General features: G+C 51.2%; 1 protein-coding gene across 2 annotated transcripts in view; it reads right to left on the bottom strand.

Moving 5' to 3' along the window:
• LOC140722908 (NACHT, LRR and PYD domains-containing protein 3-like) overlaps nucleotides 1-19,002 on the bottom strand; it is a 133,501-nt gene that overhangs the window by 65,055 nt on the left and 49,444 nt on the right. For both annotated transcript variants that reach the window (XM_073037545.1, XM_073037546.1), the window contains exon 6: nucleotides 7,143-8,880. In XM_073037545.1, the coding sequence (XP_072893646.1) occupies nucleotides 7,143-8,880 (1,738 nt within the window). The remainder of the gene's footprint in view (nucleotides 1-7,142; nucleotides 8,881-19,002) is intronic.

The raw sequence follows: 19,002 nt of genomic DNA, 5'->3' as shown, positions 1-19,002 counted from the left end.
AGAGAGATCCCACATGAAGAAAGGGGGTGGGGAAGAGAGATCCCACAGGAGGAAGAGGGACGGTGAATAGAGATCATACAGGAGGAAGGGGGATGGGGAAGAGAGATCCCACAGGAAGAGGAGGGATGGTGAAGAGAGATCATACAGGAGGAAGGGGGATGGGGAAGAGAGATCATACAGGACGAAGTGGGATGCGGAAGAGAGATCATACAGGAGGATGGGTGATGAGTCGGAGAGATTCTTCAGAAGGAATGGGTTTGGGAAAGAGAGATCCCACAGGTTGAGGGGGCATGAAAACAGTGGACCCACAGTGGAATGGGGATGGGGAAGAGAGAACCCGAAGGAGGAAGGGGGATGGGGAAGAGCAATCCCACAGGAGGATGCGGGATGGTGAAGAGAGATCCCACAGGAGGAAAGGAGATGGGGAAGAGAGACCCACTGTAGGAAGGGAGATGGGGAAGGGAGATCCCACTGGAGGAAGGGAGATGAGAATGACTGATGCCACAGGAAGTGTGGAAAGGTAACGGAGGCCCAACAACATGAAGGGGGATGGTGTAAAGAGATCCCACAGATGGAAGGGAGTTGGGGAAGAGATAGATCCGTGAAGTGGAAGAAAGATGTGGAAGGGAGATCCCACAAGAAGATTGGAGGATGGGTGACAGAGAACCCACAGGAGTATGTGGGATGGGTAAGAGAGATCCCACATGAAGAAAGGGGGTGGGGAAGAGAGATCCCACAGGAGGAAGAGGGACGGTGAATAGAGATCATACAGGAGGAAGGGGGATGGGGAAGAGAGATCCCACAGGAAGAGGAGGGATGGTGAAGAGAGATCATACAGGAGGAAGGGGGATGGGGAAGAGAGATCATACAGGACGAAGTGGGATGCGGAAGAGAGATCATACAGGAGGATGGGTGAAGAGTCGGAGAGATTCTTCAGGAGGAATGGGTTTGGGAAAGAGAGATCCCACAGGTTGAGGGGGCATGAAAACAGTGGACCCACAGTGGAATGGGGATGGGGAAGAGAGAACCCGAAGGAGGAAGGGGGATGGGGAAGAGCAATCCCACAGGAAGTGTGGGGATGGGGACGGAGGCCGCACAGGAGAAAGGGAAATAGGGAATCACACTCTTCTTATGGGATCTCCCTTCCACATTCCCCTTCCTGGTTTTAGATCACTCGTCCATCTGACCTCCTCTGGGCTCTCTCTTCACTGTACCACTTACTGCTGTTGGGCCTCTGTTCCCATTCCCCTCTCCCTGTGGAATCTTTCTTTCTCATGTCCCTTCCTCCTCTGGGATCCATCTTCCCCATTCCCCTTCCTCCTGTGGGATCTCCCATCCCCATTCACCTTCCTACTGTGGGATCTCTCTTCCCGTTCCCCCTTCCTCCTGTGGGATCTCTTCCCATTCTTCCTGCTGTTGGATCTCCCTTCCCCTTCCCCATTCCTTCTGAAGAGTGACCCCACTGGATGTGGGTGTATCCGACAGGAAGTGGCGGGTATTCGAACAGAGGACCTACAGGAGTAAGAGGATGGGTAAGAGAGATCCCACAGGAAGAAAGGTGGTGGGGAAGAGAGAGCTCACAGCATGAAGGAGGAAGTGGAAGGGAGATCCAACAGACGGGTTTGGGAAGAGAGATGCCACAGGAAGAAAGGGGGTGGGGAAGTTAAATCCCATCGGAGGAAGTGGGATGGGGATGAGAGATCCCAAAGAAGGATGTCGGATGGATGAGCGAGCACTATGGAGGAATGGTGATGGGGAAGAGATAAACCCGAGGAGCAAGATGGATGGGTAAGAGTTCCCACAGGAGGAAGGGAGATGGGGAAGAGAATTCCCTCTGTAAGAAAGACGATGGGGATGAGATATCCCCCCGGTGGAAGAGGAAGAGAGATCCCACAGTAGGAAATGGGATAGGGAAGAGAGTTCCCACAAGAAGAAAGGGGTGGGGAGTTTAAATCCCACAGATGGAAGTGTGATCGGAACAGAGGCCCCAGAGGGTGAAAGGCGATGCGGAAGAGAGATCCGACAGGAGCATGGGGGGTGGAGAAGAGAGATTCCACTGTAGGAATGGGGATTGGGAAGAGAGATTCATCAGGAGGAAGGGAGCTGGTGATGAGAGATCCCACAGGAGGAAGGTGTATAGGGAACAGAGCGCCCACAGGAGGATGGTGGATGCTGAGGAGAGATCCAACAGTTGAAAGGAAGTGGGAGTGGGAACAGGGAGGCCAGAGGATGAAAGGTGGATGGGAAAGCGAGATCTCACAGGTGGATTGCTACCCGTGCCACGTGCTAGTGAGGCTAGAAATAGGAAGATAATGCAGCTAAATACGAGGCTGAGGGGATGGTGCATGAGGGAGGGGTTCATGTTTCTGGACAATTTGGCTTTCTTCCAGGGGAGGTGCGACCATTTCGAATTGGACAGTTTGCACCTGAACTGGACGAGACTAATATCCTTGCGGTAGGTTAGCAAGTTCTCCTCCGGGGGTTTTAAATTAGATTTCAGGGGGAGGGAAACCAGAGTGTTAGAGCGGATAGTGAGGTGGAGGAGGGTAAGGGTCATGCGAGGACTGCTTATATAGACAGATATCAAAGGTTTGTACGTGATAGAAATGTTCTCAGGTGCATCTATTTCCATGCAAGGAGTATTGCAGGTAAGGCAGATGAGTTTAGGGAGTGGATTGGCACGATTATATCGACATTATTGCTATTAGTAAGACTTGGTTTGCAGGAGGGGCAGGACTGGCAGCTTCATGTTCCGGGTTTCCATTGTTTCAGACGTGATAGGGGGAGGGATGAAAGGCGGAGGAGTGGCATTACTAGTCAGGGAGAATATCACAGCTGTGCGTAGACGGGACAGCCCGGAGGGTTTGTCTACAGAGGCCGTATGGGTGGAGCTGAGGAACGGGAAAGGTGTGACCACACTAATAGGGTTGTATTATATACCGTCCAATAGTCAGAGAGAATTGGAGGAGCAAATCTGTAGAGAGGTAGCACACCAATGTAAGAAACAGGAAGTTGTAATCGTAGGGGATTTTAACTTTCCACATATTGACGGGGACTCCCATTCTGAGAAAGGGTTAGATGGCATGGAGTTTGTCAAATGTGTTCAGGAAAGTTTTCTAAATCAATATCTTGAGGTACCAACGAGAGAGGGTGCAGTACCTGATCTCCTATTAGGGAACCAGACAGGTCAGGTGACAGAAGTATATGTAGGTGAACAATTTGGGTCCAGTGAACATAATGTCATTAGTTTCAAGGTAATTATGGATAAGGATAGGACTGGTCCACCAGTTAAGGTTCTGAATTGGAGAAGGGCCAATTTTGTTGAAATGAGAGAGTATCTGGGAAGACTGAATTGGGATAAGTTGTTTTCTGGCAAGGATGTGTTCAGTAAGTGGAACGCCTTCAAGGGTGAAATTTTGAGAGTGCAGAGTTTGCATGTTCCTGCCAGGATTAAAGGCAAAGTTAACAGGCAAAGGGAACTTGGTTTTCAAGGGATATTGGCGATCTGGTTAAGTAGGTGTTTAGCAGGTACAGGCAACAAGGAACAAATGAGGTACTTGAAGAGTACAGAAAATGTAAGCGAATACTAAAGAAAGGAATCAGGAAGGCAATAAGAAGACATGAGGTTGCTTTGGAAGATAATGTGAAGGTAAACCCGAAGGGTTTCTACAAGTATATTGAGAGTAAAAGGGCAGTAAAGGACAAAATTGGTCCCTTGGAAGATCAGAGTGGTCGTCTATGTGTGGAGCCTCAGGAGATGGGGAAGATCTTAAACAGTTTTTTTGCGTCAGTGTTTACTCAGGAAACTGGCATAGCGTATATGGAATTAAGGCAAACAAACAGTAGTGTCATGGAACATATAGAGATTAAAGAGGAGGAACTGTTTGCTCCCTTACAGTGAATAAAGGTAGATAAATCCCCCGGGCCTGACATGATATTTCCTCGGACCTTGAGAGAGACAAATGTAGAAATTGCAGGGGCCCTGGCAGAAATATTTAAAATGTCCTCAGCCACGGGTGAGGTGCCGGAGTATTGGAGGGTAGCTCATGTTGTTTCGTTGTTTGAAAGAGGCTCCAAAAGTACACCAGTTAATTACAGACCAGTAAGCCTGACATCAGTAGTAGGTAAATTTTCAGAAGGTGTTCTGAGAGATCGGATATACAAGGATTTGGACAGCCAAGGGCTGATAAAAGATAGTCAACATGGCTTTATATGTGGTAGATCCTGTTTAATGAATCTTGTAGTGTTTTTCGAGGAGTTTACCAAGAATGCATATGAAGGAAAGGCTGTGGATGTTGTCTACATGGACTTTTGTAAGGGCTTTGACAAGGTCCCACATAAGAGGTTAGTTCTAAAAGTCCAGACACTAGGTATCCCTGGTGAGGTTGTAAACTGGATTCAAATTGGCTGTGTGGGAGAAGACAGAGAGTGGTAGTGGATGATTGCTTCTCAGACTGGAGGCCTGAGACCAGTGGTGTATCTCAGGGATCTGTGCTGGGACCATTGTTGTTTGTTGTCTATATCAATGATCTAGATGATAATGTGATAAATTGGATCAGCAAGTTTACTGATGACACTAAGATAGAGGCGTTGTGGAAAGCGAGCAAGGCTTTCAAAACTTGCAGAGGGATCTGGACCAACTGGAAGAATGGGCAAGAAAATGGCAGATGGAGTTTAATACAGACAAGTGTGAGGTGTTCCATTTTGGAAGGACAAATCGAGATACGACATACACGATAAAAGTTAGGGCACTGAAGAGTGCGGAGGAACAAAGGGATCTGGGAGTTCCGATACATAAGTCCCTGAAAGTGGCATCACAGGTGGAGAGGGTTGTAAAGAAGGCTTTTGGCATCCTGGCATTAATAAATCAAAGTATTGAGTATAGGAGTTGGAATATTATGTTGAGGTTGTATGAGACATTGGTGAGGCCAAATTTGGAGTATTGTGTGCAGTTCTGATCACCTAACTATAGGAAGGGTATCAGTAAGTTTGAAAAAGTGCAGAGGAGATTTACTAGGATGTTGCCAGTTCTTCAGGAGTTGAGTTACAAGGAAAGATTGAACAGGTTAGGACTTTATTCCTTCGAGCATAGAAGAATGAGGGGAGATTGGATAGAGGTTCACAAAATTATGAGAGTATAGACAGGGTAAATGTGAATAGACTCTTTCCGGATAGATTAGGAGAGATAAATATGAGAAGACATGGCTTCAGCGTGAAAGGGGAAAGGTTTAGGGCGAGCATTAGGAGGAACTTCTTCACTCAGAGGGTGGTGAGTGTGTGGAACGAGCTGCCATCTGATGTGGAAAATGTGGACAGTCTTAAGCTTTAAGAATAAATTGGGTAGCTACATGGATGGGAGAGGACTGGAGGGTTATGGACTGGGTGCAGGTCAATTGGACTAGCAGAATAAGGTTTTGGTACAGACTAGAAGGACTGAATGGCTTCTTTTCTGTGCTGTAGTGTGCTATGATTTTAAGATTCTATGGGGAGAAGAGTTCCCACAGGCGAAATGGGGATGGGGATGGGGAAGAGAGATACCAAAGGAGGAAGGGGATGGGGAAGCGAGATCCCACAGGAGGAAGGGGGATGGGGAAAAGAAATCCCACAGGAGGAAGGGGGATGGGGAAGAGGGAACCCACAGGAGGAAGGGGGATGGGGAAGAGGGAACCCACAGGACAATGGGGCATACCAAAGAGAGATCCGACAGGAAGAAGTCAATGGGGGAGAGAGATCGCACAGGAGGAATGGGTATGGGGAAGAGAATTCCAACAGCAGGAAGGGATAGGGAAGAGAAATCCATAGAAGGAAGGGGGATGGGGAAGTGCGATCTCATAGGTGAAAGGGAGATGGGGAAGAGAAATCCCACAGGATGAAAGGGAGATGGGGAAGACAGATCTCACAGGAGGAAGAGGGATGGGGAGGAGAGATCCCACAAGAAGAAGGGGGATGGGGAAGAGAGATCTCACAGGAAGGGGATGGGGAAGATAGATCCCACAGGAGGAAGCGGGATATAAAGAGAGATTAAACAGGATGAAGTGGGAAGGGGTTGAGAGATCGGCCAGGAGGAGGAGAGATGTGGAAGAGAGTTTCCACAGCAGAATGTGGGATTGGGAAGATAAATCTCACAGGAGAAAGGGGTTGGGGAAGAGAAATTGCACAGGACAATGGGGCATGCCAAAGAGAGATCCGACAGGAGGAAGTCGATGGGGAGAGAGATCCCACAGGAGGAAGTCGATGGGGGAGAGAGTTCCAACAGCAGAAAGGGATGGGAAAGGGAAATCCATAGAAGGATGGGGAATGGGGAACAGCGATCTCATAGGTGAAAGGGAGATGGGGAAGAGAGATCTCACAGGAGGAAGATGGATGGGGAGGAGAGATCTCACAAGAGGAAGGGGGATGGGGAGGAGAGATCTCACAGGAAGGGAGGGGGGGGGTTGTGTGGAAAAGACATCCCACAGGAGGATGAGGAAAGAGTAATAGAGAGCCCACAGGAGGAATGGGGATGGGGGTGAGATTCCAAAGAATGGAAGGGGGATTGGGATGAGAGGTCCCACAGGAGGATTCCAAGGGTAAACGATAATCCTACAAGACGACAGGAGGCAGAAATTTTCTGTACGTGTGTGTTGGGTCTGAACAGAGCCCCAGAGGAGATGCGCCCTCGCTCTTTGCGTATCTGGAGGTGAGCAAAGTCACACACGGGGAAAGGCAGTGGGAGGACAATCTCACAATGGTATTTCTTTCCTTCTCACTGGGACAGTCTGCTGACGATCTCTTGTCCCTCACCGGGAAGGGGGTGTGAATCTCTGACCCACCTTCTGCAGTCAGTGTCGGTCTGGGTGTCAGTAACAGTGAGAAGGAACATTGTCAATGGACGTGTCACAGGCAGCAGGAAACACGGCCATTCCTGTGATTTACTACCATTATACCAATGGCCATTGTTATCTGATTTGATGAAGTCTCCAACATCCCTTCACAAGGAACCACAGAACCCTCCCGTCCTTGGGGAATTACTGAACGATCCCCTGGGCATTTGTCACAATTCTTCACAATCCGATTTACTACAAATTTACCAAAATTCCTTTACATTGAAACAACACAATGAGACAGTTTCACAGTTCAGAGTGAGAGATAAATCAAGTTACCTCAACTCCTGGCACTTGTGCAGCCCGGGTCCCAGCCGCTGGATTCCTTCACACTGAATGTGGCAGAGAGCCAGGTTGAGGTGTTTTATTGTATCACAGAGTCCGATGGCATGAGACAGGACCGCGCAGTCAATCGGGGTCAGTGTCATTCCACCTAATGAAAGTGTTTCCACAGATCCCAGTGCGGCCTGAGCCAGTCCACGATTCTGAGACTCAAACAGGTAGTGCAATGTGTTCAGGAAGCTCCTTTTACCAGCTTCCCTCCTCGTGTCTCCACTCTGGCGTTTAACCTCCACCATCATCCAGTCAATCACCCGGCAGGTTGTGTGATGAGGAAATGGACCCAGAAACTCCTCCAGGCCCCGAGCAGTCATTGGGTTGGAGAGACCAGCAACAAAACGGAGAAATACCTCAAACTGCCTATCCTTCACGCAGTGGGCTTCAGTGAGGAGTTTCATAATATCTCTGCCATCTTGGATCAGGAATTGTGCGACTGCAGCTACAAACTCTTGGATGGTGAGGTGTGGGAAAGTGTACACCACACTCCGGGCAGAATTCTCTCTCTCCAAAAGCTCCATCAGGAACCCGGACAGGAACTGGGAAGGCTGCAGGTTGTACTTGATCAAATCTCTATCTGTAAACACAATCTTCCTCTCAGACACTCCTCTGAAGGCCATCTGACCAACCCTGAGTAACACATCACGGGGGTTCTCAATCTCACGGCCATGGTTTTTTAGGATGTTGTAAATATAGTAGGAGTACAGTTGGGTGATGGTCTTGGGAACTCGCTGCCGGTCCCTGACTCTTTGTGTGAAAAAGGGGCCCAGTGTCAGAGCGAGGATCCAGCAGTAGGAGGGGTTGTAGCTCATGGTGTACAGGATCTCGTTCTCCTTCACGTGTTTGAAAACAGCTTCCGCCACCGTCTGATCTTCAAAATACCTCATGAAATATTCCTTCCTTTCCTCACCAGAAAATCCCAGGATTTCAGCTTCGGTACCGATCTCAGCCTTTTCCAATAAATGTAACGCAGTTGGGCGGGTGGTCACTAGCACTGAACACCCCGGGAGCAGCTTGTGCTGGATTAAACTGTGCACAATGTCAGACACCTTGCACTTGAATTCAGGATCTGTGCATGTTGACCGAGGTTCTGTGTCTCTCTGACTGTCAGCAAAATCGATTTTGTCATTGAATTCATCCAAACCATCGAATATAAACAGCAATCCCTCTGGGTTCTTCCAAACCTCTCTCAGGATATTCCCAAAGTAAGGATACTGATCCAGAATCAGTTCCTTCAGGTTTATTCTACAGTTAATGGAGTTTAAATCGCGGAATTTGAAACTGAAGACAAATTGGAACTGTTGGTATATTGTCCCTGTGGCCCAGTCATAAACAATCTTTTGTACCATTGTTGTCTTCCCTATCCCCGGGACTCCAGCCATTGCTGCTGAACTCCCAGATTTGGATTTACTCCGGGAAAAGCTGCTCTGGAACAACTGATCAGTCCGGATTTTTTCCAGCTCTCCGCGGAGATGTTTCTCTCTCCACTCCTCGTGGTCTCTGCCTCTTGCCAGCAGCTCATGTTCCACCAGTCTCCGATCTCGAACAATAGAAATGACCGTGAGCTCAGCGTATCGATCAACCAGCTGGAAATCCTTCACCTTCTCCCTCATCAGGATCGTGTTCACTCTCAGTGTTTCAGTTTGTGCCCGCAGAGTCTCCTTGTGTTTCTGTTGAACATCTTCCATGGGAACAGACAGTGGACAAACTGTTAGATGCCTCAACTCAAAACTCAGTATTTAAGCACACAAGAGTTAGCTCAAAGCTATTGCATAAATTGGATTTGTCCATGGATGTTCGGACAGTAAAGTAAATTCAATTAACAGACCGCTGACAGGACAGAGAGGCCTGGTCCAGATAAACACCAGGTCATCACATTTCCACATTAATTGTGCTGTGAAGGTGAGTATTTCCCTGGTAGTTTACTGACCCTCAACTGTCCCGTACTGGACAACTTCTCACTACTGCCACAGATATCATTGCTCTTGAGGAAGAATCTTTTAATCCCTAGTGTTGATGTGGTGTATGGAGATAGATAAGAGGATAGTGGGCATTCTGTCAAAGGAACAGGTCGGGGAATCACAGCTCACCCTCCCCTCTCACCGTCACTGAATCAAAATGCAAAGAAGCATCTTTGCTGATCAGAACATGCACTGTGGGTGGGTGGGTGGAATGCGTGGGATCTCAAAGTGTGTTCGAAACCTGTCAGGGGTGTGTCGGGTTATGCACTGTGTCCAGCCTCTTCCAGGGATGTATGGGGAGGGCACAGTGTGTCAGGAACATGTCAGGTGTGTGTGGTCTCACAGTGTGTCAGGACCCTGTCAGGTTTGTGTGGGGTCTAACAGTGTGTCAGTATCCTGTCAGGGGCATATGGGGTCCCACAGTGTATCAGGACACTGTCAAGGGCGTATGGGGTCTTACAGTGTGTCAGGACCCTGTCAGAAATGTGCGGAGTCTGGTAGTGTGTCAGGAACCTGTTTAGGAGTGTGAGGGGTTTCACATCCTGTCAGGACCGTGCCAGGTGTGTGGGGGGTCCCAGTGTTTCAGGAGCCTGTCAGGGGTGTGTGGGGTCTCACAGTGTGTCAGGACCCTGTCAGGAGTGTGTGGGGTCTCACAGTGTGTCAGGACCCTGTCAGGAGTGTGTGGGGTCTCACTGTGTGTCAGGACCCTGCCAGGGGTCTGTGGTGTTTCACAGTGTGTCAGGACCCTGTCAGGGGTGTGTGGGGTCTCACTGTGTGTCAGGACCCAGCCAGGGTTGTGTGGGGTCTCACAGTGTGTCACGACCCAGCCAGGGGTGTGTGGTGTCTCTGGGTTTGTCAATTGATAATAGACAATAGGTGCAGGTGCAGGCAATTCAGCCTTTTGAGCCAGCACCGCCATTCAATGTGATCATGGCTGATCAGCCACAATCAGTACCCCGTTCCTGCCTTCTCCGCTTATCCCTTGACTCCGCTATCTTTAAGAGCTCTATCTAACTCTTTCTTGAAAGCATCCGGAGAATTGGTCTCCACTGCCTTCTGAAGCAGAGCATTCCATAGATCCACAACTCTCTGGGTGAAAAAGGTTTTCCTGAACTCCGTTCTAGATGGCCTACCCCTTATTGTTAGCTGTGGCCTCTTGTTCTGGTCTCGGGAACATGTTTCCTGTCTCTAGCGTGTCCAATCCCTTAAAAATCTTATATATTTCAATCAGATCCCCTCGCATCCATCTAAATTCCCGTGTATCAGGACCCTATCAGGGGCGTATGGGGTCTCCCAGATTGTCAGCGCCCTACTAGGCATCTGTGAGGTCTCACTGTGTGTCAGGACCCCGCCAGGGGTGTGTGGGTTCTCACAGTGTGTCAGGACCCTGTCAGGGGTGTGTGGGTTCTCACAGTGTGTCAGGACCCCGCCAGGGGTGTGTGGGGTCTCACAGTGTATCGAGACCCTGTCAAGGGTGTGTGGGGTCTTACAGTGTGCCAGGACCCTGTCAGGGGTGTGTGGGGTCTAACAGTGTGTCAGGACCCTGTCAGGGGTGTGTGTGGTCTCATGGTTTGTCAATTGAAAATAGACAATAGGTGCAGGTGTAGGCAATTCAGCCTTTTGAGCCAGCACCGTCATTCAATGTGATCATGCATGATCATCCACAAACAGTACCCCGTTCCTGCCTTCTCCCCATACCCCTTGACTCCACAATCTTTAAGAGCTCTATCTAACTCTTTCTTGAAAGCATCCAGAGAATTGGTCTCCACTGCCTTCTGAAGCAGAGCATTCCATAGATCCATAACTCTATGGGGAAAAAAGTTTTTCCTGAACTCCGGTCTAAATGGCCTACCCCTTATAGTTGGCTGTGGCCTCCTGTTCTGGTCTCAGAAACATGTTTCCTGTCTCTAGCGTGTCGAATCCCTTAAAAATCTTATATATTACAATCAGATCCCCCCGCATCCTTCTAAATTTCTGAGTATCAGGACCCTATCAGGTGTGTGTGGGGTCTCACAGTGTGTCAGGACACTGTCAGGTGTGTGTGGGGTCTCACAGTGTGTCAGGACACTGTCAGGTGTGTGTGGGGTCTCACAATGTATCAGGACCCTGTGAGGTGTGTGTGGGGTCTCACAGTGTGTCAGGACACTGTCAGGTGTGTGTGGGGTCTCACAGTGTGTCAGGACCCTGTCAGGTGTGTGTGGGGTCTCACAGTGTATCGGGACCCTGTCAAGGGTGTGTGGGATCTCACAGTGTGTCAATACCATGTCAAGGGCGTATGGGGTCTCACAGATTGTCAGCGTCCTGCTGGGCATCTGTGGGGTATCACTGTGTGTCAGGACCCTACCAGGGGTGTGTGGGGTCTCACAGTGAGTCAAGACCCTACCTGGGTTGTTTGAGGTCACATTTTATGTCAGGACCCTGTCAAAGTTGTGTTAGGTCTAACAGTGTGTTAGGACTCTGCCACGGGTTTGTGGGGTCTCACATTGTGTCAGGACCCTGTTAAGAACGTGTAGGCACCCGTAGTGTGTCACTAACCTGTTTAGGGGTGTGAGGGGTCTCAGCGTGTGTCAGTATCCGGTTAGGACTGTGGGGTCTAACATCCTGTCAGTCGTGTGTGGTGTCTCACAGTGTATCGAGACCCTGGCAAGGGTGTGTGGGGTCTCACAGTGTGTCAGGACCCTGTCAGGGGCATATGGGGTTTCACAGATTGTCAGCGCACTGCTAGGCATCTGTGGGGTCTCACTGTGTGTCAGGACCCTGCCAGGGGTCTGTGGTGTTTCACAGTGTGTCAGGACCCTGTCAGCGGTGTGTGGGGTCTCACTGTGTGTCAGGACCCAGCCAGGGTTGTGTGGGGTCTCACAGTGTGTCACGACCCTGTCAAGAGTGTGTGGGGTCTCTGGGTTTGTCAATTGATAATAGACAATAGGTGCAGGTTTAGGCAATTCAGCCTTTTGAGCCAGCACCACCATTCAATGTGATCACGGCTGATCATCCACAATCAGTACCCCGTTCCTGCCTTCTCCCCATACCCCTTGACTCCGCAATCTTTAAGAGCTCTATCTAACTCTTTCTTGAAAGCATCCAGAGAATTGGTCTCCACTGCCTTCTGAAGCAGAGCATTCCATAGATCCACAACTCTCTGGGTGAAGTAGTTCTTCCTCAGCTCTGTTCTAAATGGCCTATCCCTTATTGTTAGCTGTGGACCTTGTTCTGGACTCGGGAACATGTTTCCTGTCTCTAGCGTATCCAATCCCTTAAAAATCTTATGCGTTTCTATCAGATCCACTTGCATCCTTCTAAATTACAGTGTATCAGGACCCTATCATGTGTGTGTGGGATGTCATGGTGTATCAGGAACCTGTCAGGGGAGTGTCGGGTCGCACAGTGTCTCAGGACCCTGTCAGGGGTGTGTCGGGTCTCACAGTGTGTCAGGACCCTGTCAGGGGTGTGTGGGGTCTCACAGTGTGTCAGGAGCCTGTCAGGGGTGTGTTGGGTCTCACAGTGTGTCGGGACCCTGGCAAATGTGTGCTGGATCTCACAGTGTCTCAGGACCCTGTCAGGGGTGTGTCGGGTCTCACAGTGTGTCAGGACTCTGCCACGGGTTTGTGGGTCTCACGGTGTTCCGGGACCCTGGCAAATGTGCGCGGGGTCTCACAGTGTGTCAGGACGCTGTCAGGGCTGTGTGGGGTCTCACATTGTGTCAGGACCGTGCCAGGGGTGTGTGGGGTCTCACAGTGTGTCAGGACCCTGTCAGGGGTGTGTGGGGTCTCACAGTGTGTCAGGAACGTGCCAGGGGTGTGTGGGTTCTCACAGTGTGTCAGGACCCTGTCAGGGGTGTGTGGGGTCTCACAGTGTGACAGGACCCTGTCAGGGGTGTGTGGTGTCTCACAGTGTGTCAGGAACCTGTCAGGGGTGTGTTGGGTCTCACACTGTGTCAGGACTCCGCCACGGGTTTGTGGGGTCTCACGGTGTGTCGGGACACTGGCAAATGTGTGCGGGGTCTCACAGTGCGTCAGGACGCTGTCAGGGCTCTGTGGGGTCTCACATTGGGTCAGGAACCTGTCAGGGGTGTGTTGGGTCTCACAGTGTGTCAGGACCCTGTCAGGGCTGTGTGGGGACTCAAATTGGGTCAGGATCCTGTCAGGGGTGTGTGGGGTCTCACAGTGTGTCAGGACCCTGTCAGGGGTATGTGGGGTCTCACAGTGTGTCAGGACCCTACAGTGGAGTCTCATGTCTCACAGCGTGTCAGGACCGGGTCAGGGGCGTATGGGGTCTCACAGTCTGTCAGTACCCTGTCAGGAATGTGTGGAGACTCGTAGTTTGTCAGGAACCTGTTTAGGGATGTGAGGGGTCTCGGCGGGTGTCAGTATCTGATTAAGAGTGTGGGGTCTCACATCCTCTCAGGACCGTGCCAGGCGTGTTTGGGGTCTCACACTGTTTCAGGATCGTGCCAGGTGTGAGTGGGGTCTCAGTGTTTCAGGAGCCTGTCAGGGTGTGTGGGATCTCACTGTGAGTCAGGACCCTGTCAGGGGTGTGTGGGGTCTCACAGTGTGTCAGGACTCTGTCAGGGGAGTGTTGGGGTCTCACAGTGTGTCAGGACCCTGTCAGGGGTGTGTGGGCTCTCACAGTGTGTCAGGACTCTGTCAGGGGAGTGTGGGTGTCTCACAGTGTGTCAGGACCCTGTCAGGGGTGTGTGGGCTCTCACAGTGTGTCAGGACCCTGTCAGGCGTGTGTGGGGTCTCACATTGTTTCAGGAGACTGTCAGGCGTGTGTGGTGTCTCACAGTTTGTCAGGATCCTGCCAGGAGTGTGTGGGGTCTCACGGTTTGTCAATTGATAATAGACAATAGGTGCAGGTGTAGGCAATTCAGCCTTTTGAGCCAGCACCGCCATTCAATGTAATCACGGCTGATCATCCACAATCAGTACCCCGTTCCTGCCTTCTGCCCATATCCCTTGACTCCGCAATTTTTAAGAGTTCTATCTAACTCTTTCTTGAAAGCATCCAGAGAATTGTTCTCCACTGCCTTCTGAAGCAGAACGTTCCACAGATGCACAACCCTCTGGGTGAACAATTTCTTCCTGATCTCCGTTCTAAATGACCTACCACTTATTGTTAGCTGTGTCCTCTTGTTCTGGACTCGGGAACATGTTTCCTGTCTCTATCGTGTCTATTCCCTTAAAAATCTTATATGTTTCAATCAGATCCCCTCGCATTCTTCTAAATTTCAGAGTATCAGGAACCTATCAGGTGTGTGTGGGATGTCATGGTGTATCAGGAACCTGTCAGGGGAGTGTCGCGTCTGACAGTGTGTCAGGACTCTGTCAGGGGAGTGTGGGTGTCTCACAGTGTGTCAGGACCCTGCCAGAGTTCTGTGGGGTCTCACAGTGTGTCAGGACCCTTTCAGGGGTGTGTGGGGTCTCACAGTGTGTCATGGACCTGTCAGGGGTTTATGGGGTGTCACAGTGTGTCAGGGCCCTGTCAGGGGTGTGTGGGGTGTCACAGTGTGTCAGGACCCTGGCAGGGGCGTATGGGGTTTCACAGATTGTCAGCGCACAGCTAGGCATCTGTTGGATCTCACTGTGTGTCAGGAGCCTGTCAGGGGTGTGTGGGGTCTCACAGTGTGTCAGGACCCTGTCAGGGGTGTGTGGGGTGTCACAGTGTGTCAGGGCCCTGTCAGGGGTGTGTGGGGTGTCACAGTGTGTCAGGACCCTGGCAGGGGCGTATGGGGTTTCACAGATTGTCAGCGCACAGCTAGGCATCTGTTGGATCTCACTGTGTGTCAGGAGCCTGTCAGGGGTGTGTGGGGTCTCACAGTGTGTCGGGACCCTGGCAGGGGTGTGTGGGGTCTCACAGTGTGTCAGGAGCCTGTCAGGGGTGTGTGGGGTCTCACAGTGTGTCAGGACCCTGTCAGGGGTGTGTGGAGTCTCACAGTGTGTCAGGACCCTGTCAGGTGTGTGTGGGGTCTCCCAGTGTGTCAGGAACCTGTCAGGGTTGTGTGGGGTGTCACAATGTGTCAGGAACCTGTCAGGGGTGTGTGGCGTGTCATAGAGTGTCAAGACCCTGCCTGGGTTGTGTGGGGTCTCTGGGTTTGTCAATTGATAATAGACAATAGGTGCAGGTGCAGGCAATTCAGCCTTTTGAGCCAGCACCGCCATTCAATGTGATCATGGCTGATCATCCACAATCAGTACCCTGTTCCTGCCTTCTCCGCTTATCCCTTGACCCCGCAATCTTTAAGAGCTCTATCTAACTCTTTCTTGAAAGCATCCAGAGAATTGGTCTCCACTGCCTTCTGAAGCAGAGCATTCCATAGATCCACAACTCTCTGGGTGAAAACGTTTTTCCTCAACTCTGTTTCAAATGGCCTACACCTTATTGTTAGCTGTGGCCTCTTGTTCTGGACTCCCTCAACATCGGGAATGTTTCCTGTCTTTAGCGTGTCCAATCCCTTAAAAATCTTATATATTCCAATCGGATCCCCTCGCATCCTTCTAAATTCCAGTGTATCAGGACCCTATCAGGTGTGTGTCGGATGTAATTGTGTATCAGGATCCTGTCGGGGAAGTGTCACGTCTGACAGTGTATCAGGAACCTCTCAGGGATATGTGGCATCTCACAGTGTGTCAGGACGATGTCAGAGGTGTGTGGAGTCTCGTAGTGTGTCCGGACCCTGTCAGGGGTGTATGCCGCCTCTCTGTGTGTCAGGATGATGTCAGGGGTGTGTAGTGACCCGTAGTGTGTCAGTAACCTGTAAGGATGTGTGGGGTTTCACAGTGTATAAGGACCCTGTCAGGGGTGTGTGGGGTGTCACAGTGTGTCAGGACCCTGCCAGAGTTCTGTGGGGTCTCACAGTGTGTCAGGACCCTGTCAGGGGTGTGTGGGGTCTCACAGTGTGTCATGAACCTGTCAGGGGTGTGTGGGGTGTCACAGTGTGTCAGGACCCTGTCAGGGGTGTGTGGGGTGTCACAGTGTGTCAGGACCCTGTCAGGGGCGTATGGGGTTTCACAGATTGTCAGCGCACAGCTAGGCATCTGTTGGATCTCACTGTGTGTCAGGAGCCTGTCAGGGGTGTGTGGGGTCTCACAGCGTGTCGGGACCCTTTCAGGGGTGTGTGGGGTCTCACACTGTGTCTAGGAATCTGTCAGGGGTTTGTGGGGTGTCTCAGTGTGTCAGGACAAAATCAGGGGTGTGTGGGGTCTCACAGTGTCTCAGGACCCTGCCAAAGTTCTGTGTGGTCTCACAGTGTGTCGGGACCCTGTCAGGGGTGTGTGGGGTGTCACAGTGTGTCAGGACCCTGCCAAAGTTCTGTGGGGTCTCACTGTGTGTCGGGACCCTGTCAGGGGTGTGTGGGGTGTCACAGTGTGTCAGGACCCTGCCAAAGTTTTGTGGGGTCTCACAGTTTGTCAGGAAGATGTCAGAGGTGTGTGGAGTCTCGTAGTGTGTCAGGACCCTATCTGGGGTGTGTGCGGTCTCACAGCGTGTCAGGATGATGTCAGGGGTGTGTAGTGACTCGTAGTGTGTCTGGATCCTGTCAGGGCTGTGTAGTGTCTGACACTGTGTCTGGAACCTTTGAGATGTTTGTGAAATCTCACAGTTTTTCAGGACTGTGTCAGGGGTGTACCGGGTCTCACAGTCTGGCAGGACCCTGTCAGGGGTGTGTGGATTCTCACAGTGTGTCAGGTCCCTGTCAGGGGTGTGTGAGGTCTCACAGTTTGTCTAGGAACCTGTCAGGGGTGTGTGTGGTGTCCCAGTGTGTCAGGACCCTATCAGGGGTGTGTGGGGTCTCACAGTGTGTCAGGACCCTGCCAAAGTTCTGTGGGGTCTCACTGTGTGTCGAGACCCTGTCAGGGGTGTGTGGGGTGTCACAGTGTGTCAGGACCCTGTCAAGGTTGTGTGTGGTCTCACAGCCTGTCAGGACCCTTTCAGGGGTGTGTGCTGTTTCACAGTGTGTCAGGACCCTGTCAGGGGTGTGTTGGATCTCACAACGTGTCAGGACCCTTTCAGGGGTGTGTGTGGTCTCACAGCGTGACAGGACCCTTTCTGGGGTGTGTGGGCTCTCACAGTGTGTCAGGACCCTGTCAGGGGTGTGTTGGATCTCACAACGTGTCAGGACCCTTTCAGGGGAGTGTGGGTGTCTCACAGTGTGTCAGGACCCTGTCAGGGGTGTGTGGGCTCTCACAGTGTGTCAGGACCCTGTCAGGCGTGTGTGGGGTCTCACATTGTTTCAGGAGACTGTCAGGCGTGTGTGGTGTCTCACAGTTTGTCAGGATCCTGCCAGGAGTGTGTGGGGTCTCACGGTTTGTCAATTGATAATAGACAATAGGTGCAGGTGTAGGCAATTCAGCCTTTTGAGCCAGCACCGCCATTCAATGTAATCACGGCTGATCATCCACAATCAGTACCCCGTTCCTGCCTTCTGCCCATATCCCTTGACTCCGCAATTTTTAAGAGTTCTATCTAACTCTTTCTTGAAAGCATCCAGAGAATTGTTCTCCACTGCCTTCTGAAGCAGAACGTTCCACAGATGCACAACCCTCTGGGTGAACAATTTCTTCCTGATCTCCGTTCTAAATGACCTACCACTTATTGTTAGCTGTGTCCTCTTGTTCTGGACTCGGGAACATGTTTCCTGTCTCTATCGTGTCTATTCCCTTAAAAATCTTATATGTTTCAATCAGATCCCCTCGCATTCTTCTAAATTTCAGAGTATCAGGAACCTATCAGGTGTGTGTGGGATGTCATGGTGTATCAGGAACCTGTCAGGGGAGTGTCGCGTCTGACAGCGTATCAGGACCCTGTCAGGGGTGTCCGGTGTCTCACAGTGTGTCGGAACCGTGTCAGGTGTGTGTGGGGTCTCAAAGTTTGTCGGAACCATGTCAGGGGTGTGTGGGGAGACACAGTGTGTCAGGACCCTGCCAGGAGTCTGTGGTGCCTCACAGTGTGTCGGGACCCTGTCAGGGGTGTGTGGGGTGTCACAGTGTGTCAGGACCCTGCCAGAGTTCTGTGGGGTCTCACAGTGTGTCAGGACCCTTTCAGGGGTGTGTGGGGTCTCACAGTGTGTCATGGACCTGTCAGGGGTTTATGGGGTGTCACAGTGTGTCAGGGCCCTGTCAGGGGTGTGTGGGGTGTCACAGTGTGTCAGGACCCTGGCAGGGGCGTATGGGGTTTCACAGATTGTCAGCGCACAGCTAGGCATCTGTTGGATCTCACTGTGTGTCAGGAGCCTGTCAGGGGTGTGTGGGGTCTCACAGTGTGTCAGGACCCTGGCAGGGGTGTGTGGGGTCTCACAGTGTGTCAGGACCCTGTCAGGGGTGTGTGGGGTCTCACAGTGTGTCAGGACCCTATCAAGGGTGTGTGGGGTCTCACAGTGTGTCAGGACCCTGCCAAAGGTCTGTGGGGTCTCACAGTGTGTCAGGAGCCTGTCAGGGGTGTGTGGGGTCTCACAGTGTGTCAGGACCCTGTCAGGGGTGTGTGGAGTCTCACAGTGTGTCAGGACCCTGTCAGGTGTGTGTGGGGTCTCACAGTGTGTCAGGAACCTGTCAGGGTTGTGTGGGGTGTCACAGTGTGTCAGGAACCTGTCAGGGGTGTGTGGCGTGTCATAGAGTGTCAAGACCCTGCCTGGGTTGTGTGGGGTCTCTGGGTTTGTCAATTGATAATAGACAACAGGTGCAGGTGCAGGCAATTCAGCCTTTTGAGCCAGCACCGCCATTCAATGTGATCATGGCTGATCATCCACAATCAGTACCCTGTTCCTGCCTTCTCCGCTTATCCCTTGACCCCGCAATCTTTAAGAGCTCTATCTAACTCTTTCTTGAAAGCATCCAGAGAATTGGTCTCCA

This window comes from Hemitrygon akajei, unplaced genomic scaffold (assembly GCF_048418815.1).
Source record: "Hemitrygon akajei unplaced genomic scaffold, sHemAka1.3 Scf000092, whole genome shotgun sequence".
Taxonomy (NCBI): domain Eukaryota; kingdom Metazoa; phylum Chordata; class Chondrichthyes; order Myliobatiformes; family Dasyatidae; genus Hemitrygon; species Hemitrygon akajei.
The sequence above is the reverse complement of the archived record's forward strand: the minus strand, read 5'-3'. Positions and strand labels throughout refer to the sequence as shown.